At 41.7% G+C, this 22,646-nt stretch overlaps 1 protein-coding gene across 1 annotated transcript in view; it reads left to right on the forward strand.

The window, feature by feature from the left end:
- The first annotated feature begins 81 nt into the window (after window positions 1–81).
- Window positions 82–22,646, forward strand: part of LOC105535539 (rho guanine nucleotide exchange factor 40-like) — a 24,499-nt gene continuing 1,934 nt past the window's right edge. Inside the window, exons 1-2 of the mRNA XM_011974655.1 lie at window positions 82–135; window positions 755–952. Of these exons, the coding sequence (XP_011830045.1) occupies window positions 82–135; window positions 755–952 (252 nt within the window). The remainder of the gene's footprint in view (window positions 136–754; window positions 953–22,646) is intronic.

Raw genomic sequence — 22,646 nt, forward strand, 5'->3', positions numbered from 1 at the left:
TGGCATTTCCTCAGAGACTGTTACCTCCAAAAAACAGCATCACAAATTTTTAAACAAGAATCATTGTCTCTTCATAAAAGCATGTTGCACCAAAATGCCAAGCGGAAATCAGTGGCCAATGATACTGTTTTTAGGGTGCCAAATGGGCACAATTCAGCAACCTTGAGGAAGGCACCCTGAGAGTTTCACCATCAGTACTGTTTAAATGGCAACAAAGTCATCAACACAATTAAAATGTATTTGCTGTGGATGAGCTTGTTTTCTGAGAATAAAGTGGCGCGTGGGCCAGCTCTGTCCTCCCCATGGGTGGTTGTCCCCTCCTCCCTGTACAAACCCAGGAGAGCCGGGAGGAGCAGCTCCCGCAGGACTCACAGGCCCACCCCAGAGACCCTATGCTGTTCAGGTGCAGGGGATGAAACTTACCACAAATCTAGGCTTGGTTGTGCCTCAGTATGATAGGAATGGCAGCCCATATTTACAGAGGTGGTATATAGAGCCCCCGCCCCAGGACAGGGCCACGGGTCTGCCTAATACGCCTGCCCGTCTGCCGTGGGACAGCACAGGGAGAACCACCAGGAGCTTGCCCTGCACCATGGATTCGCGTGCACCTTTTGTCTTTCTCAGTTAACTCACATCATGCCAGACACAGGGCATGGGACTTCAGTGTGGATCCTTCAATGCCAGCCTTGGACCGTCGTGTGCACCTGTCTTGAGTTCTGTACCTAAGGTTTGTGAATTCTCTCTTTCATTTCAGGATCTGGAATCTCTTGATGCCTATATCCAGAGGACGCTCTCTGCCTTGTACCCACCGTTTGAAGCCACGGCAGCCACGGTGCTCTGGCAGCTGTTCAGTGTGGCTGAGAGGTGCCACGGTGGGGATGGGCTGCACTGCCTCACCAGCTTCCTCCTCCCAGCCAAGAGGGCCCTGCAGCACCTGCAGCAGGAAGCCTGTGTGAGTACCTCCCCTGTAGCTCTGAGACGGCGGGCAACCTGGAGGAACCTGCTCTTTCCCTGGGATTGGGCCCATCAGGGCACTGGCTCAGTCCTTTCCTCTGGCTTCTGGCTCCTCCCACCGTTATCCCAAATGAAGGGTCAAACAAGGCTGCATGTCCCAGAAACAAGGCTGCATGTCCCAGAAACAAGGGTTTCTCAGGCTCCCAGGAGTGTGGAGCCGTCTTTGTCCCCCACCCCCAGTAAATTTGCACTGCACTCTTTGAAGGAAGGAAACAAGTCATCCTCCAGAGCCGGCACCTCAGAGCTAAGTTACTGCAGCAGTCACAATGCAGGCCTACCTGGAAGTAGTGAGCACTTCAGAGCTAAGTTACTGCGGCAGTCACTGTGACGGCCCACCTGGAAGGGACAGTAGTGAGCACCTCAGAGCTAAGTTACTGCAGCAGTCACAGTGCAGGCCCACCTGGAAGGGATAGTAGTGAGCACTTCAGAGCTAAGTCACTGTGCGGGCCCACCTGGAAGGGATTGTGGTCTCAGTTCCAGACCGGCAAAGTAAGGAGATACCATGCTAACGCCAGACACACAAAGGTTTTGGTTTCCCAGCGTGTATACAAGTTATGTTTACACTATAGTCTAAGTGTGCAATAGCATTAGCTCTAAAAACAGCATACATACCTTAATTTTAAAATAGTGATTAAAAAATGCGAATGTTGATGGCTGCTGACTGATCACGGTAGTGGTTGGGGCGGCTGTGGCAACTTCTTAAAATGAGACCACAGTGACGTTTTCCACGTTGACTCTTCCTTTTATGAACAATTACTCCAGCAGGCAATACTGTTTGACAGCGTTTTACCCACCATAGAACTTCTTTCAGAATTGGAGTCGATCCTCTCACACCCTTCTGTTTATCAACTAAGTTTATGGAATACTCTAAATTCTTTGTTGTCATTTCAGTGGTGTTCACAGTATCATGCTTTTTTTTTTGAGATGGAGTCTTGCTCTGTCACCCAGGCTGGAGTACAGTGGTGCAGTCTCAGCTCACTGCAACCTCCGCCTCCCGGCTTCAAGCAATTCTCCTGCCTCAGCCTCCTGAGTAACTGGGATTACAGGTGCACACCACCACGCCGAGCTAATTTTCGTGTTTTTAGTAGAGACGGGTTTCGCTATGTTGGCCAAGCTGGTGTTAAACTCCTGACCTCAGGTGATCCACCCGCCCTGGCCTCCGAACAGATTCCATCTTAATCAACCATGTTCTTGGCTCATTCATAAGAAGCAATTCCTTATCCGTTCAAGTTTTATCCTGAGACTGCAGCAGTTCAGTTACATCTTCAGGCTCCACTTCTAATCCGAGTTCTCTTGCTGTTTTCCCCACATCTGCAGTTCCTTCCTCTATGGGAGGCTTGAACCCCTCAATGTCATCCATGAGGGTTGGAATCAAGCTCTTCTAAACTCCCCTTCATGTTGATATTTTGGCCTCCTCTCATGAATCTTAAATGTTCATAGTAGCATCCAGAATGGTGAATCCTTTCCAGAGGGGCACAGTGTGCTCTGCCCAGATCCATCAGCGGAATCACTCTCTATGGCAGCTGTAGTCTTACAAAATGTATTTCTTAAATAATAAGACTTGAAAGTCAAAACTACTCTTGAGCCTTAGGCGGCAGAATGGACGTTGTGTTACCACACATGGAAACAACATTTATCTGCTTGTACACTTCGCCAGAGCTCTTGGGTGACCACAGGTATTGTTGGTGAGCAGTAATATTTTGAAAGAAATCTTTTTTTCTGAGTAGTGGGTCTCAACAGTGGGCTTAAAATATCGAGTAAACCATGCTGTGAACAGACGTGCTGTGAACAGACGTGCTGTCATCCAGGCTTTCTTGTTCTGTCTATAGAGCAAGGCCGAGTAGACTGAGCACGATTCTCAGGGGCCCGGGATGTTCAGAATGGTCCATAAGCATCAGCATACAAGAGTAAATAAAGATATTTATCCTCGAGGCCGGGATGAAACTGTAGTGATCGCCAGGCTGTGGGTGTTGCAGCGAGCTGCTGGAAGGTGCCTGACTAGGTTCTAAAAAGCACGGCCTTTGTTAACCAGCACCACTTAGCACTCCACCGAAACTGAATTAGGACATTGTTTTCAAACTACCACTGGGCCACTTGGTTTATTAGACTCCTTGAATGTCTTTTGGTTAGAATGACAGGGCTAGGGGAGGGGCCAGGCACAAGCTAGATTTGCTTCCTTGTGTGAGGTGGTCTGTTCAGAAGACGTTTTCCTTTGTGAGGATGTATCTTTTGCACATTTCAAGGATGTTGACTGATGTGGGGAAGAAACAGTGTTGCCCGCCGGGAGGCTGGATGACAGCACAGGGAGCCTCGCTGCTTTCCTTGGGTCTGAAAATGCCTGGCTGCTTTCAAAGGCATGCCTGTTTCACCTGCTTTCCGGGAAGTTGCTTTTTGCTCTCGTTTTAATCAAAACCATCCTTCTCTCCACCTACCAAACCGCTTGTCTTCTGGAAAAGTCACGTGAATTATGGTACTTTAATATGGATGCGTATGTATTAGTATTTAATAAGCACAACACAAAACTTAGAGACAGTCTGCTTGACATTGATATTACTTTTTGCTTTTGAATGATAAAAATAAAGTTTGTTCATTTCTATAACAGGAGAAAAATGCATTTACCTTGACTACTGTGAATATATGAATACAAACATATTTTAATATAAATTCAATTCTGTTTTTATTCATTTATCCACTGTTGTCAAAATATGTGGTTGGGAAATCATTATTAATAATAATAATATTGAGATAAATGGTCATGTGAAGCTAAGACTTCAGTGATTACTGTTGCCTGTCTCCCAGCCCTCAGTCAATAAATGACATGCTTAATCACTTATCAAGTTATTTGCCACTTTGTTTCATCACAGTTTGGGACAAAAATGTGTCTGGAGAAGTTTAGAGAAAAGGGCTGGGCATGGCGGCTCATGCCTGTAATCCCAGCACTTTGGGAGGTCAAGGCAGGTGGATCATCTGAGGTCAGGAGTTCAAGACCAGCCTGGCCAACATGGCGAAATCCCATCTCTACTAAAAACACAAAAGTTAGCCGGGCATGGTGGTGGGTGCCTGTAGTCCCAGCTGCTCAGGAGGCTGAGGCAGGAGAATCGCTTGAACCCAACAGGCAGAGGTTGCAGAGAGCCGAGATTGTGCCACTGCACTCCAGCCTGGGCAACAGAGTGAGACTCTGTCTCAAAAAGAAAAAAAATTAGTTTAGGGAAAAGTAATCAGAAAAATACAGAAATAGGATGTTTCCATAAAAGAGAGACAGAAGTGAGCTGGGAATTAGAATGAAAAAATGAAATCAATCAAATAGAAATCGGAAAAGGGGGAGGGAGTAAACAGAATAAAGCCATGAACAGTGAAAAGCACAATGTCTCTGACACAGGTCCAAGAAATAATAGAGCAGCAAAATTCAAAGGATTACTGGGGTGGCAATGTTCATAACAAACGAATATCATAAAAGGCAAAGTGCATCTCTGGGTCTAAAGAAGATCTTTCAATAATAATACTAGTGACAAAAAGCCAGGAAGATATAATCTGTGAACCCCTAACAACATAGTCTGAAAATGTGTGAAATATAAATGGACAGAATTGCAAGGAGAAATCCAGAATTACCGTAGGAGATTTCACCTCTCTCCAAAGCAGACGGGGCAAGCAGACCATGCACTGCTTGGAATATACGTTAAACACACTAACTCTCTTCCACTAAGGGGCATGCGTAGAGTGCTGAGCCCCGCAACTTTAGGATCCATATCCTTCCCAAGTACACATGGAACACTTTCCAAAGTTAACCAAAATCTGATAAAATTCTTGCCCATTTAAAAGCATTTATCCCAAGGATATATGATTAGAGAATATTGGAGAGCCCACATTCTTCTTCTCCTCCTCCTCCATTTTTTTGTTTTTTGTTTGTTTGTTTGTTTTTTGAGTCAGGGTCTCACTCTATCACCCAGGCTGGAGTCCAGTGGTACAATCATGGCTCACTGCAGCCTTGACCTCCTGGACTCAAGCGATCCTCCCACCTCAGCTTCCGGACTAGCTGGGACTACAGGTGTGCACCGCCACACCTGGCTAATTCTTTTATTTTAAAAATTTTTTGTAGAGACTGGGTTTCACTATGTTTCCCAGGCTGGTGTCAAACTCCTGGGCCCAAGCGATCCTCCTGCCTCAGCCTCCCAAAGCACTGGGATTACAGATGTGCGCCACCATGCCCAGCCTACCTTTTTCTTAAGTGTACATGTAGCTTACCAGGATCGACCATTGTCCATAAAGTGTCAACAAATACCAAATAATTTGTATCTAAAGGCCACAGTGCAATAAAACTAGAAATCAACAAAAACAAGAAACCCTTACATTTGGAAAGTGTTTTAACCCATTTATGGCTAATGTTCCATTATTGGAACACTAAGCTTGTGGGAGTTATTTATATCCTACTGCTGAAGGTCATTGCCAAGGTCTGATTTTTCACACACACACAAATTTGCAACCTCCGGCATAAATGGGTTAATGTATTGCTAAATAAAGGATGACAAAACCCCCAAGGAAATTGTCGGAATATTTAGAGCCGAAGAACAGATGTGTCCGGTTACAATGTGGAGGAACATGAAGACCTTTACCACCAAACAATGAGAAACCTAGAGAAGCCCACACCATTGCGTCTTCCTTCAGAGCCACCCACGAGGCATGGATGTGGAAAGCACCTGAAAGGACCATAGAGAAGCCCACACCATTGCGTCTTCCTTCAGAGCCACCCGAGAGCATGGATATGGAAAGCACCTGAAAGGACCACACTGTAGAGAGACAGTGCCTTCCTGAACGAGTAAATAACAGAAGCCACTTTCGTGCCTGTGGCCAGTCACTGAGGCTGGAGGAGGGTGGAGAGGGGAGCAAGCCTACCAGAGAATGACCTTCTTTGCTGAGACAAGGAGAAATCAGCAAGATTTAGGAAACCTCTGAGCTGACAGATTAGCATCTGGAGGAGCCTTGAATGCAGGATAATCTTCTCTGCCAAGTAATTCTCTTGGAGGGAATTTTGCTGAGGAGGTGGAAATTGAAGGGTGGGACTAGAAAGCAAAAAGAAATCTCAGAGTCTTATAGTCACATGGGCCAGGTGCACTGGCATTATCGTGCCTGTAATCCCAGCACTTCGCAAGGCTGAGGGGGAGGGTTGCTCGAGCCCAGGAGTTCAGTAGCATCCTGGGCAAGATAGTGAGAGCACATCTCTACCAGAATTTTTTTTAAACTTAACCAGTCATGGTAGGTAGTGCATGCCTGTGGTCCCAGCTACGTGGGAGGCCCAGGTAAGAGGATTACTTGAGCCTGGGAGATCGAGGCTGCAATGAGCTCTGATTGTACCACTGCACTAGGCCTGGGCAACATAGCAAGACCCTGCTTCAAAAAATAAATTATGGTCATACAGTACCAAAGAGTTGTAATCTCCAACTCGTACAGTCTCCTGGTCTCAAAATCTCGTCGTCTAACAGTCTTAAAATTTCAATCCCATGGTTTCAACATGTCTCAGTTCTTATTCCAGGCTCCCCCTGGAGAGAGAGATGGACTCACCATCAGAGGATTTGAAACCAGAGATAGGCTGAAATTAATCAACCTTAAAACCAAACTCCACCCAAATAAAATCTGATAAGAAGGTCCTGGTGGCCAGTGACATCTGAGGCTGGGCTGAAAAGTGAAGAGAGATCTCGTTGCACTCTTGTAGCTTTAATTCCAGGGCTTTCATAGAGGAATTAAAGCCACAACTCTGCCCCAGTTTGGCTCTGTTTCCGAATGCATTACACTGATAAGCCCCTCACCTAACTGCCTAACAGAAGAAAGAGCATTTCCTCTTGAAAAGAAACATGCCTGCATTAAACAAAATCTCTGAGATAAAATTTAAGAATTGTGTGATTTGCAGAGGTGCCAGATTTTATCAATTCATAAACAATGGCAAAATTCTCAATAGAAACAGACCACCCAGGGGTTGGAATTATCAGACAGAGACTTCTTAAAAATTATAATAAATTGGCCAGGCGCAGTGGCTCACGCCTGTAATCCCAGCACTTTGGGAGGCCGAGGCGGGTGGATTATGAGGTCAGGAGATCGAGACCATCCTGGCTAACACGATGAAACTTCGTCTCTACTAAAAATACAAAAAAATTAGCCGGGCGTGGTGGCAGGGGCCTTTAGTCCCAGCTACTCGGGAGGCTGAGGCAAGAGAATGGTGTGAACCTGGGAGGCGGAGCTTGCAGTGAGCGGAGATTGCGCCACTACACTCCAGCCTGGGCGACAGACGAGACTCCATCTCAAAAAAATATATATATATAATAAATATATTAAATAACTATAAGTAAATATGGCAGATGAAGTAGATGAAGAGGTGGAGAGTTTCAGATTTGGAAAGTATTTTGAAAGAAGAAAATGGGCTGGGTGTGGTGGCTCATGCCTGTTATCCCAGCACTTTGGGAGGCTGAGGCGGGCGGATCACAAGGTCAGGAAATTGAGACCATCGTAACTAACATGGTGAAACCCCATCTCAACTAAATATACAAAAAAATTAGCCCGTTGTGGTGGTGGGCACCTGTAGTCCCAGCTACTCGGGAGGCTGAGGCCGGAGAATGGTATGGACCTGGGATGCGGAGCTTGCAGTGAGCCAAGATTACGCCACTACACTCCAGCCTGGGTGACGGTGAGACTCCATCTCAAAAAAAAAAAAAAAAAAAGAAGAAGAAGAAAATGGAAATCTCCAAACTAAAAAATACAAGATCTGTATTTAAAATGCTAAATGAATGGGATTAATGCAGATTGGGCACAACAAAGAAAGGATACATGAATTTGAAGACCTGTCAAAGGAAGTCATTCAAATGGAAGCACAGAGAGAAAGGAGAATGAGGAAAAAATGAGCAAAACCTTAGTCACTAGTGTGATTATCAAGCAGTCAAAATGTGTATAATTACATTTACAGAAGGGGAGGAAAGTGAGAAGAGGGCAGGACAAATGAAGAAGTATTGTTGGAATTTTTTTCAAATTTGTTTAAAACCAGAAACACCTGGATCCAGGAAGCTCATCATCAGCCGACAGAGGAAAGAGGCAAACTGCCTGCCGCAGGGAACAGTGAGAATGACGGATGACTTCCTCGGAAGCACTGGGCTTCCGAAGACAATGGAAAATGTCTTTTTATGTTGTCTTTTATATATGTCTTTTAAATGTTGAAAGAAAAAAATTCTATATCCAGCAAAAATAAATTTCTACATCCAGCAAAAATATCTTTCAAACATGAAGGCAAAGTAGTGACACTTTTGGGTTAACAAAGGAATAGACCAGCAGAGGTGCAATACAAGAAATGCTAAAGGGTGGTCTTTAGGTTGAAGGGAAATGATACTAGGTAGGTGAAGGGTACAAGAAAGGCTAAAGACGTGAGTAAATATGAATGTCTTTAAAAGATTATTAACTACTTAAATCAGTGTATCATGGGGTTTTTAATCAATGTAGAAGTAAAATATATGACAACAAAAGCACAAAGTGTTGCGGGAAGTAAATGAAATTAGGCCACTGAAAGGTTATTACATTGTTTTGAATTTTAAAATATTAATTGAAGTGAGGCTGTAGTGAGTTAAAGATGCACATTGTAATCTTGAGAGCAAAAATAACACAGAGATACAACTCAATATTCAAGAGATAAAAAGAAATCCAAAAAAATAGAAAGAGAGGATGAAAGGAAGAGCAAAGAATAGATTAGACAAATAGAAATTATATAACAAGATAGATTTGATTCAACCATATCAATAATTATTTTAAATGTAAACCAAACACACTCCATGTAAAAGGCAGGAATGGACAGACTCAAAAAAAGGCAAGAGCAACTAAACGTGTGTTGTATAAAATGCCCTTTATTTTTTATTATTTATTTATTTATTTATTTATTTATTTATTTTTAGATGGAGTCTTGCACTGTCACCTGGGCTGGAGTGCGGTGGTGCAATCTCAGCTCACTGCAACCTCCACCTCCTGGGTTCCAGCGATTCTCCTGCCTCAGCCTCCCGAGTAGCTGGGATTACAGGTGCGCGCCACCACACCCAGCTAATTTTTTGTATTTTTAGTAGAGATAGGGTTTCACCATGTTGGCCAGGCTGATCTCGAACTCCTGACCTCAGATGATCTGCCCGCCTCAGCCTCCCAAAGTGCTGGGATTACAGACATGAGCCACCGCGCCCGGCCAAAATGCCTTTTAAATATAAAGACACACAAAGATGGAATCTAAAAGAATGGGAAAAATGCCACTAAGCATAAGAAAGTATGTGGTAGTATTAATATCAGATAAGTAAGATTTCAAGACCGTGAGTACTACCAGAGACAAATAGGGACAATTTGTAGCAGTGAAAGGCTCAATTTATCAACAGAGTGCCTAATAATAGAGCTTCAAAATACATAAAGCCAAACAATTGACAGCAGTGACTGTAGATTTTTTATACTCTCCTCTCAGCAATTGGTAGAACAGTTGGAAAAAAAATCTAAGAATATCAAAAATCTGAACATTAATAATAAACTTGACCTATTTGACATTTATAGAACAATGTACACAACAAATGCAGAATATGCATTCTTTTCAAGCTCACACAAAATAAACTACATACTGTAGATAATTTTTTTCAAAGTATCAATAATTGTCTAAGGACAGAGCTCATACAGAGTTTTTTTTTCTGACCACAGTGTTATTAAACCAAAGCTCAATAACATAAAAGAGATAACTAGAAACTCACAAAATACTCGGAAATTATGTATTTCTGAATAATCCATGGGTAGAAAAGATTACAATATCCATAAGGGATATTGGCCTATATTTTTCTTTTGTCTGACATCTTGGTAATGCTTCTTCGAATGAGTTTCCCTCCTCTTTAATTTTTTGGAAAAATTAGAAAAGGAGTGGTGCTATTCTTTAAATGTTTGGTAAAATTCACCAATGAAGCCATCAGTTCCAGACTTTAAGAGATTTTTAAATTACTGATTCAATCTACTTAGCAGTCATAGATATATGCACATTTTAAATTTCTTCCTGATTTACTCTTGGTAGGCTTTGTGTCTCTAGGAATTAATCTAGATTATCCAATTTATTAATGTACAGTTAATAATTTTTCATAATCCTTTTTATTTCTGTAGAATCAATAGTAAGTAATATCCCCTCTTTAATCTGATTTTAGTAACATAAATCTTCTTTTTTTAGTGCACCTAGCTAAAGGTTTGTCAACTTTTTTTATCTTTCCAAAGAACCAATTGTTGGTTTCATCCATTTTGTATCTCGTTTTTCTATTCTCTGTTTCACTTAACTCTGTTCTGTATTGTTCCCTTTCATCTATTAGCGTTGGGTTTAGTTTTTTTCTTCTTTTTCTAGTTCCTTAAGTTGTGAAGTTAGGTTGTTGATTTGAGATCTTTGCTTTTTAAAAATATAAGCATTTATAGCTATAAATTTCCCTCAACACTGCTTGTGCTGCCTCCCATAAATTGTAATATATTATGTTTTTGTTTTCATTTCATTCTAAACATCTTTTCATTTTTTTTGTGATTTCTTTTTTGATCCATTGTTGATTAATTTCCACAATTTTGTGAATTTTTCAGTCTTATTTCTGTTATTGACTTCTAACTTCATCTCTTTATGATTGGTGAAGATAATTTGTATGGTGTCTGTCTTTTTAAGTTTATCGAGACTGAATTTGTGGCCTGATGTATGTTCTACCCTGGAAGTTGTCTCTCATGTGCACTTGAGAAGCATGTGTATGTCCAGCAAAAATACCTTTCAAACATGAAGGCAGAATAATGACACTGCTGGGTGGATGTTCTGCATGTCTGTTAGACTGAGTTGGTTTATGGTGTTGGGAAAGTCCTCCATTTTTAAAAATCTCTCTTCTGTCTGGTTCTTCTGTCCATTGACAGTGAAACAGTGAGGTACTGAAGTCTCCAACAATTATTGTAGCGCTGCCTGTATCTCTCTTCAATTCTGTTAATTTTTGCTGCATACATTTTGATGATCTGTCATTAGGTGTGTAAATGTCTGTAATTGTTAGATCTTCTTGCTGTATTTAACCTTTTATTAATCTATAAGGTTCTTCATGGTATCTTGTAACATGTTATGATTTAATGTCTATTTTATGTGATATTAGTGTAGTCATTCCTCCCGTCTCTTGGTTACTATTTGTATGGATATATTTTTCCATCTTTTTAGTTTGGATCTGTTTAATGTCTTTGAATCTCAAGTGAGTCTTTTGTGGACACCGTATAGTTGGATCATGTGGGATTTTTTCAAAAATCCATTTTGCAGGCTGGGTGTGGTGGCTCACACCTGTAATCCCAGCACTTTGGGAGGCCAAAGTGGGTGGATCACCTGAGGTCAGGAGTTTGAGCCCAGCCCGGCCAACATGGTGAAACCCCGTCTCTACTAAAAATACAAAAATTTAGCTGGATATGGTGGTACGTGACTGTAATCCCAGCTACTCGGGAGGCTGAGGCACGAGAATCACTTGAACCCTGGAGGCAGAGGTTGCAGCGAGCTGAGATCACGCCACTGTACTCCAGCCTGGGTGACAGAGACTTAAAAAAAAAATCAATTTTGCCAGTCTCTGTCTCTTGATTAGATAACACATTTATATTTAAAGTAGTTGCTGATAAACAGGGGCTCCTGTCATTTGGCTATTTGTTTTCTATGTGCCGTATAGCTTTTTTGTCCATTTCCTGCATTACTGTCTTCTTCAGTGTTTAGCTGATTTTTTGTAGTAAAAGGCTTAAATTCTTTCCTCATTTCCTTTTGTGTACATTCTATAGTTATTTTCCTTTTGATTACCATGGGGATTACGTTTATTATCCTAAAGTTATAACAGTAATTTGAATTTATACTAGCTTAACATTAATAACATAAAAAAATTCTGTTCCTTTATAGCTCTGTGTCACCCCTTTTGGTTGCTGATGTCAGAAAATTACATCTTTATACATTATTAGTATAAAGTATTACTAGTTATTACTAGCAGTATAAAGTATTAAACATAAAGTAATAATTCTTATAAATATATTAGTGTCTTAAGTCATGTAGAAAACAAAAGGGACAGTTATAAGCCATTGTTACAGTAATACCAGCTTTCATAATTTGCATATAATTACCTGTATTGAGATCTTTATTTCTTCATAGTCCTTCAAGTTACTGTCTAGTGTTCTTTGAGTTCACCCTGCTGGACTCCCCTGTATCCTGTAGGGTGGGTCCAGTGGTAACAAACTCCCCAGCTTTTGTTTATCTGGGAATGTCTTAATTTCACCCTAACTTTTGAAGCATAGTTTTGCCAGATATAAGAGTCCTTGTCAACAGGATTTTTTTCTTTTATCATTTTGAGTGTTTTGACCCACTGCCTTCTGGACTGAAAGATTCTGATGCAAAATATGCCAACAATCTTATTAAGGATTCTTGTATGGGATGAGTCACTCCTCTCTTGCTGCTTTCAGGATTCTGTCTTTGTCCTTCAAAAGCTGGATTATAATGTGTTTTGCTGTGGGTCTCTTTGAATTCCTTTACTTGGAGCTTATCGGGCTTCTTGCATGTTTGTATTCATGTCTTTCCTCAAATTTGGGAAGTTTTCACACATTATTTCTTCAAATATTCTATGCCTTTTTACTCTCCTTCTGGAACTCCCACTTTACATGTGCTGGCTGCTTGATGGTGTCGCACAGGTCTTTTAGGCTTTGTTCACTTTTCTTTTTTCTGCCTGCTCAAATCTGCCTTTGGATCCCTTTAGTGAATTTTTCATTTCAGTTATTATACTTTTCAGCTCCAGAATTTGTTTGGATTCTTTTTAGGATTTTTAATATCTTTGTTGATATTTTCATTTTTTCATACATCACTTTATTTTCTTCACATCTTTAGTTCTTTGAGCATCTTTAAGACTGTTCTTTTAAAGTCTTTTCCTGTTAGGTCTACTATCAGGGCTTTTCCAGGGACAGTTTCTGATTATTTTTTCCATTGAATGGAACATACTTTCCTGTTTCTTTGAAGGCCTCGTGACGTTTTGTTGAAAAATGGACGTTTGAACCTAACTATGTGACAACTTTGCTTGTCAGATTTTCCTCCTCCCTTGGGGTTTGCTTTTCATGTTGTTGAAGCAGCATTGCTGTCTGGGGTAAATACCCAGGGTTCATCATCTCACAGCAAGATTAACGACATGGACACACATGAGGAGTGAGTCTAGGAGTGGAGGTTTAATGGGCAAAAGAAAGAGAAAGGAGAACAGCTCTTACTGTCAAGACAGAGAGGAGTGCCCAGAAGGGAAATCTGGCCAGCTGCAGAGAGCCCCAGATTTTACAGGCAAGCTTGAGGAGGTGGCATCCCATTTACATGGGGCCCACAGATTGGTTGGATCAGGTGTGACATTTACATAGTGTGTGGGCTGGGGAGGCTGCCCACCCCACCCTAATCTTATTATGCAAATAGCCTTTCCGCTTGGCCAGCGCAATCTTGCCTGCTCCTTACTGTACACGTGGCTGGCAAAAGAAGGGAAGATGGAGCTGCCATTTTGAACATGTCTGGTCCCAGGTAGCCTTTTCCTATTGACACAACTGCCAACATTCACCTGTGTGAGCTTCCAGCTTACTTGTCTATGTCTGCAGCTCGATTTTAAAGGCCGCTATTTGTTAGAAAAGAAAATTATTTGGGAGCTGCTTTTCATTGAAAGGAAACATTACTAGACTTTCTTTCCCTCACTATCTGCCTAATTTCTTCTTAATTCCTAGATCATTGTTTCTGCTTATTGTTGGGTATTAATATTATTATTATTATAGGCTGCATCTGTGCCAAGGCCCAGCCCGAGGTGTAACCTTAAGGTCATTTCAGTTCCTTCTGAGCCTGGTCCTTTCTTTGAGCATACTTGGTCATTTTCTAATTTTCCTTGTATATGCATTTTTTTTTAAATGTCCTAGTCTTTAATGTCTGGCTCACAGAAGGGGAAAAGAGAAAAAAATGAAAGGAGGGGCAAAAGGGCACCACCTCTTTAACCCCCGGAAGTCACTTCAGTGGCAGTGGTGGGTGGCGGCCGAACGGTGGGAAAGGTGCAACCACACTGGTCTTGCACCTCTTTGTCTGCATCTCTGTGGTCACCAGCCACGGTGATCAGAGCACTGTTAAGGAAAAGAGTCAAACTCTGTAAAATGTTTGAAGAGATTTATTCTGAGCCAAACACGAGAGACCATGGCCCCTGATACAGCCCTCAGGAGGTCCTGAGAACATGGGCCCAAGGCGGCTGGTGCAGCTTGGTTTTATACATTTTAGGAGTATTGAGACATCAATCAAATACATTTAAGAAATACATTGGTTTGGTCCAGAAAGCCAGGACAACTAAGGGGTTTGGTGAATTTAAACTTTTTCTGGCTGACAATGGGTTGAGTTCTTCTAAAGACCTGGGATCAACAGAACAGAGCTGTTCAGCTAAAGATAAAAGATTGTGGAGACAAAGGTTCTTTTGAATCTTATAGTGGCCGCCCTTAGGGACAATAGATGACAAATGTTTCCATTCAGACCTTTAAAAGGTACTAGATTTTAGTTAATCCCTTCAGGATTGGGAGGCCTGGAAGAAAAGGATCTAGCTATGTTAATAGAGGGTCTTCACAGATACAATTTTTCCCCCACAAAGGACAGCTTTGCAGGCCCTTTTCAAAATATGGCAAAGAAACGTGTTTTGCGGTAAAATATTTTGACTTTTTTCTTTGTCACATGATGTTATGCCAGAGTCAGATGGAAAGTAAGTCGTGATCTGTAGGCTTAGATAAAAGGCCCATGATGAGAATTTATGGTTTGTAGGGCATGAGCTTCCCGGACCCCTCAGATAGGCATTTAGGCAAGATTAAAAAAAAAAAAAAAATCAGAGCTTAGTCCTCAGCACTGATCCACTGTATTTGGATGACAGGGGTTTGTCTTTTTTGTTTCTTGGGGTTTTGTGGACACTTTGGTTCTCGCAGGCTGCTCCAGGAAAAATGTACAGCTGCCCGTGGGGCTAGAGGTGGGGCTGCCTGCGGGTCCAAGAGCTGGAAAGGACCACCATCAACCACTTCTAGTAGACGCTAGAGTTCCAGAACAGGGACGGCAGACAGATGCTGCCAGTGCAGGTGTCGTCCAGATGGGGAGACAGACCTCAGGTGTCTCCTCCTCCACCGTCTTCCCAGAATCCTCCTCGCAACTGGGATATTTTGGGAAAAAAAAAAATCTAGACAGGTTCTACATTCATATTTCTTCCTTAAGGTTTTTACATTCTTGCTGCATTTTCAAGATACTGTAAGACAAAACAGTATAGGTGTGGTTAACTCAAGAAAGATGGTAGAGCTCTTCAATTCAGCAGATAATGCTTGGGGCCTCCTGTTCTCGTCAGGGTCCTATCAGGAGACAAACACCACACAGAAATTTAATCAGGAGAGCTTCATGCGGAGAGCTGTTATCTAGTAACAGGATGAACCATAAAGGGTGTAAACCAGAAATGAAATTCTAAGTCCCCAAACCAACTGAACAGACCCCCCACTCCCTTGGCCAAGGGGATCCCAAAGAAACTGGAAGAACGAGTTCAGGCCATGAAGGAAGGGGTTCAGACAGGCCTTGTCATTCTGTCATGCGCGTCTGTGTGAAGAGACCAGCAAACAGGCTTCGCGTGAGCAATGAAGCTTTTTAATCACCTGGGTGCAGGCAGGCTGAGTTCGAAAAGAGAGTCAGCGAAGGGAGATAAGGGTGGGGCCGTTTTATAGGATTTGGGTAGGTAAAGGAAAATTACAGTCAAAGGGGGGTTGTTCTCTGGCGGGCAGGAGTGGGGGTTACAAGGTGCTCAGCTGGGGAGCTTTTTGAGCCCGGATGAGCCCAGAAAAGGACTTGCATTAGGTAATGTCATCACTTAAGGCAAGGACCGGCCATTTTCACTTCGTTTGTGGTGGAATGTCATCGGTTAAGGCGAGACAGGGCATTTTCACTTCTTTTGTGATTCTTCAGTTAACTTCAGGCCATCTGGGAGTATACGTGCAAGTCACACGGGATGCAATGGCTTGGCTTGGGCTCGGGCTCAGAGGCCTGACACATCCCCCCTCCCTTTGGAGTTTAGGTACAACTGACCAGCATTAGTATTAAAATAGACATCGAAAGACTCACAAAACAGATTCTGCAGCAATAAGATACCAACTCTGAACCTGTGGCGTCACATGACAACAGGCCCTGAGGAAATGAAATTATTTTACTCCAAAATAGATTTATTTGCCATATTCTGAAGTGGCCTTGCAAAACTGTCCCTTGTGGGGGATATTTGCATTCTGTAGAGAGTCTCCTTCCCTTTCTAGGTCTTCTCCTCACCCAGGAGAGGGGTTTAACCAAGAGTCTGACACCTTTTAAGGTACAAAAGGAGACATTTGCCGTCATTCTCACTGGAGCCTGCTGCTTAGAAGCTTTGTCGACAGAACAAGAGCCTTGGCTTTATCCCCCTTTTGTCTTAACTCGAGCGTTTCCTTCTGCTGACTTCGGTTCTTTGGGCAGAGCTTACCTCTTCCAGCCAGCTGCTAATCAGAAAAATTCTGAGTCCACCACCCCCGCGCTCCCCCTTTGAGATGTCCTGCCTTCCTGGGTGGATCCAATATGTACCTTACATGTACTGATGTATGTCTTTACCTGTAACTTCAATCTCCCTAAAATGTATAAAACCAAGCTGTAACTAGACCAACTCAGGCACACGTTCTCAGGGTCTCTTGAGGGTGTACCCCAGGCGGTGGTCACTTACACTTTGCTCAGAGTAAGCCTCTTTAAATACTTCATAGAGCTTCGCTGTCTTCATCAACAAGGGTCAGTGAGAGCTATGAAGTATTCCCTAGGACTGAGGGAGAGCTCCCAAAGAGGAAGTAAGCCTTCCCTAGCCCCCATCAAGATAGTGGTGGGCGAATGTGCATTATGTATTTGAAGCTAAAATAAACTACTTAGGGTATGTACGACCATTCTTTTTCACTCATTGCCTGCCTTAATGAACTAATTGCCAGTCCTGACCACTCACAGCTGGAGGCTTCAAAGGATGCACGACTTAGAACATTGCCAAGTAGGCAGTAAAATCAGTGGGCAAGAGGACAGGCTTCACCCGGAATGTGATTAAGAGTCACACATGCTCGTAAGTCACTCAGGAAAATGTCTGTGTAGGTTTTCCCACCCAAGAGCACATTAAATCCAGATGTCAGAGTGAATATGGAGAGAGAGTGAGTGAGAGAGAGAGAGAGACAGAGAGAGAGACAGAGAGAGAGAGAGACAGAGAGAGAGAGAGAAAGGAACATGCTTTCTCATCAGAAAAAGACAGACTTACTTGGCTCAAGCAGAGAGTGACACCACAAAGAGAAGGAAATTGGTTGATGGCAGAAACATCTAGAGAATTTACGATTCAAAAACATCAGAAGAAAAAACAAACCAAATGAAAGCTATTCTTTATATTGTCTTTGCCGAGGGCTTATAAGCATAAGCGAAACACTGAGAGCCAATAGAAAACTTGGCAGACTTGAAGAGATAATTTACAGAAGAGATGTTACAATTTAACATCTAAAAAATACATAAGGAAATGATAATGAAATAATATTAAGCCAAAAAAGAAGTATAAATTTGTTTCATACCACAGTAGAGGGAAGCTCATCCCTTAGTGCCACCTCATGCCCTGGGAGGTCACCTGTCCCATTGCCCAGAATGAAGCTGAACTTTTAGGAATACTCACATTCCTGGTGTGATATGCCTTTGTTGTGATCGAAGCCTGTTCATTGTCTCAGGAATTTCAGGCTCCTGGACAGCTTTGTGAAAGCTCGTTGTAAAGAAGGACCCTTTGCTTGTTTTTAGCAGCTGAGCTACAGCACGTGAACAGTGAAGTCCAGTGGCCTCCTTTTAAATAAGAAAATCTAGTTCTGACACTCTCCTTGACACTGTGTCGAAACAACTTGAGTGCGCCACTTAGAGAAGGCATCAAAATGAGAGAAAGATTTACCCTGTGTGATCTGTAGTTTTCTCAGGACTGGAGCTATTCAGAACATGACCACAAGATTTATCGTATCTGGTCTAATTTGGCAGCAATTCCAGGGTAGCCAAAAGATGTACAATCTAAACCATGGCTAGTTTGGCCGAGGAGAATCACAGAATTCTGAATTGTATTGAGGCAAAGAAGAATAGTGTTCTCTCTCTATTTGTTTCCTTTTCAAAGCCGTGATGTACATTCCACTTGGAATACTCTTGTCATAGTTCAGTTGTTCATGTTACGTACATTATTATGAAATCACGGCTGATGCCCCACCCCTCTGCAGGTTCCCCCTGAAGAAGCTGGTGCTTTTTTGTTTTTTTTTAAATACTTTAAGTTCTAGGGTACATGTGCACAACGTGCAGGTTTGTTACATAGGTATACATGTGCCATGTTGGTGTGCTGTACCCATCAACTCGTCATTTGCATTAGGTATTTCTCCTAATTCTATCCCTTCCCCAGCCCCCCAGCCCCGACAGGCCCTGGTGTGTGATGTTCCCCACCCTGTGTCCAAGTGATCTCATTGTTCAGTTCCCGCCTATGAGTGAGAACATGCGGTTTTTGGTTTTCTGTCCTTGTGATAGTTTGCTGAAAATAATGGTTTCCAGCTTCATCCATATCCCTGCAAAGGACATGAACTTATGCTTTTTTATGACTGCATAGTATTCCATGGTGTATATGTGCCACATTTTCTTAATCCAGTCTATCACTGATGGACATTTGGGTTGGTTCCAAGTCTTTGCTATTGTGAATAGTGCCGCAATAAACATACGTGTGCATGTGTCTTCACAGTAGAATGATTTATGATCCTTTGGGTATATACCCAGTAATGGGATCGCTGGATCAAATGGTATTTCTGGTTCTAGATCCTTGAGGAATTGCCACACTGTCTTCCACAATGGTTGAACTACTTTACACTCCCACCAACAGTGTAAAAGTGTTCCTATTTCTCCACAGCCTCTCCAGCATCTGTCGTTTCCTGACTTTTTAATGTTCGCCATTCTAACTGGCATGAGATGGTATCTCAATGTGGTTTTAATTTGCATTTCTGTGATGACCAGTGATGATGAGCATTTTTTCATGTTTCTGTTGGCTGCATAAATGGAAGAAGCTTCTTCTGATCATCTCAATTGATACAGAAAAAGCATTCGACAAAATTCAACACCCTTTCATGATAAAAACAAAATACTCTAGGAATAAAAGGAAACTATCTCAACATAATAAAAGCCATATGTATAAAACCCACAATGAATATTGTCCTCAGTGGTGGGAGACTGAACGTTTTTCCACTGATATCAGGAACAAGGATACGCACTTTCACCACTTCTATTCAACATGGTATTTGAGGTTCTTCCCAGAGTAGCTAGGCAAGGAAAAAAAAAAAAGTAAAAGGCATCCAAACTGGAAATTAAGAAGTAAAATTATCTGTTTGTAGATGACATGATCTTATATGTGGAAAACCCTAAAGATTTTATAAAAAGTTTAGCTATTAGTTCTTCGTTGGATATATAGATTGCGAAGATTTTCTCCCATTTTGTGGGTCATCTGTTTGCTGATTATTTCTTTTGTTGTGCAGAAGTTTTGTACTTTAATAAAGTCCCATCTGTTTATCTTTGTTTTTGTTGCATTTGCTTTTGGGGTCTTGGTCATGAAGTTTTTACCTAAGCCGATGTCTGGAAGGGTTTTTCTGATATTATCTTTTAGAATGTTTATGGTTTCTGGTCTTAGATTTAAGTCTTTCATCCATCTTCAATTGATTTTTGTATAAGTTGAGAGATGAGGATCCAGTTTTACTCTTCTACATGTGGCTGCCAATTATCCCAGCACCATCTGTTGAATAGGGTGTCCTTTCCCCACTTTCTGTTTTTGTTTGCTTTGAGGAAGATCAGTTGGCTGTATTTGGGTTTATTTCTGGGTTCTCTATTCTGTTCCATTGGTCTGTACACCTATTTTTATACCAGTCCCACGCTGTTTTGGTGACTCTGGCCTCATAGTATGGTTTGAAGTTGGGCGACGTGATGCCTCCAGATTTGTTCTTTTTGCTTAGTCTTGCTTTGGCTGTGTGGGGTCTTTTTTGGTTCCATATGAATTTAGGATTGTTTTTTCTCATTCTGTCAGTAATGATGGTGGTATTTTAATGGTAATTGCATTGAATTTGTAAATTGCTTTTGGCAGTTTGGTCATTTCACAGTGTTGATTCTACCCATTCGTGAACATGGGATGTGTTTCCATTTGTTTGTGTCATCCATGATTTCTTTCAGCGGTGTTTTGTAGTTTTCCTTGTAGAGGTCTTTCACCTCCTTGGTTAGGTATATTCCTAGTATTTTAATTTTTTGCAGCTATTATAAAAGGGGTTGAGTTCTTAATTTGATTCTCAGCTTTGTCATTGTTAGTGTATAGTAGAGCTGCTGATTTGCATACATTAATTTTGTGTCCTGAAACTTTGCTGAATTCATTTGCCAGTTCACGGAGCTTTTTGGATGAATCTTTAGAGTTTTCTAGGTATATGACCATATCATCAACCAAAAACAACAGTTTGACTTCCTCTGTACTGATTTGGATGCCCTTTATTTTTTTCTCTTGTCTGACTAATATCCAGACTCTACAAGAAATGCAAACAAATCAGCAAGAAAAAAAAATAAACAATCCCATCAAAAAATGGGCTAAGAATCTGAACAGACAGTTCTCAAAAGAAGATATACAGATGACCAACAAATATATGAAAAATGTTCAACATCACTTATTATCAGGGAAATGCAAATCAAAACCACAATGTGATACCATCTTACTCATGCAAGAATGGCCATAATGAAAAAATAATAGATATTGGCATGGATGTGGTAAAGAGGGAACAGTTTTACAGTTGTTGGGAATGTAAACTAATAAAACCACTATAGAAAACAGTGTGGAGATTCCTTAAAGAACTAAAAGTAGATCTACCATTTAATCCAGCAAATCCCACTTTTGGGTATCTACCCAGAGGAAAAGAAGTCGTTATACAAAAAAAAACACTTGCACACACATGTTTATAGCAGCACAATTTGCAACTGCAAAAATATGAAACCAGCTCAAATGCCCACCAATCAATGAGTGGATAAAATGTGAGAGATATATACCTATATGTATAGATATAGATATATATATGATGGAATATATATGAGATGGAATATATATATGATAGAATATATATAATAGAATATATATATATTTATATATGATGGAATACTACTCAGCCATAAAAAGGAACAAAATAATGGCATTTGCAGCAACCTGGATGGAAGTGGAGACCATTATTCTAAGTGAAATAACCAAGACTGGAAAACCAGACATTGTATGTTCTCACTCGTAAGTGGCAGCTAAGCTATGAGAATGCAAAGGCATAAGAATAATACAATGGACTTTGGGGAGTCGTGGGAAAGGGTGGGAGGTGGGTGAGGGATAAAAGACTGCACATTGGGTGCACTCTCCACTGTGATGGGTGCACCAAAATCTCAGAAATCACCACTAAAGAACTTATTCATGTAACCAACCACCACCTGTTCTCCGGAACACTTATTGAAATAAAAAAAAAATGAAGTCCAGGCACGGTGGGTCATGCCTGTGATCCAGAACTTTGGGAGGCTGAGGCAGGTGGATCACTTGAGGTCAGGAGTTCAAGACCATCCTAGCCAACATGGTGAAACCTCCTCTCTACTAAAAATACAAAAATTAGCTGGGTACGGTGGCGTGTGCCTGTAGTCCCAGCTCCTCGGATGGCTAAGGGATGAGAATCACTTGAACTTGGGAGGCGGAGGTTGCAGTGAGCTGAGACCGTGCCACTGCACTGCAGCCTGGGGAACAGAGTGAGACTCTGTCTCAGAAAAAAAGAAAAAAGAAATAGAAAAGAAAAACCTGTTAGAAATAGTAATTCATCAAAGTTTGAGGATACAAAATCAACACACAAAAATCAGTTGTGTTTCTATACACTTACAATGAGCAATCCAAAGATTAAGAAAACAATTTCAGGCCGGACGCGGTGGCTCACGCCTGTAATCCCAGCACTTTGGGAGGCTGAGGCAGGCGGATAACCAGGTCAGGAGATTGAGACCATCCTGGCTAACATGGTGAAACCCCATGTCTACTAAAAATACAAAAAATTAGCCGGGCATGGTGACGGGCGCCTGTAGTCCCAGCTACTAGGGAGGCTGAGGCAGGAGAATGGTGTGAACCCGGGAGGCAGAGCTTGCAGTGAGCTGAGATCGCGCCACTGTACTCCAGCCTGGGCAATAGAGCAAGGCTCCACCTCAAAAAAAAAAAAAATTCATTTATAATAGTATTAAAAAGAATGAAATACCTAGGAATAAATTTAACTAAAAAAGTAAAAGACTTGTTCACTGAAAATACAAAACATTGCTGAAAGAAATTTAAAAAGATGTAAATAATTTTAAACACATCCCATGTTCATGAATTGGAAGACTTAATATTGTAAAATAGACTGGGTGCAGTGGCTCACGCCTGTAATCCCAGCACTTTGGGAGGCCAAGGCAGGTGGATCACCAGGTCAGGAGATCGAGACCATCCTGGCTAACACAGTGAAACCCCATCTCTACTGAAAATACAAAAAAATTAGTTGGGCGTGGT

The sequence above is a fragment of the Mandrillus leucophaeus genome, unplaced genomic scaffold (assembly GCF_000951045.1).
Source record: "Mandrillus leucophaeus isolate KB7577 unplaced genomic scaffold, Mleu.le_1.0 Scaffold1475, whole genome shotgun sequence".
In the NCBI taxonomy this organism is placed as follows: Eukaryota; Metazoa; Chordata; class Mammalia; order Primates; family Cercopithecidae; genus Mandrillus; species Mandrillus leucophaeus.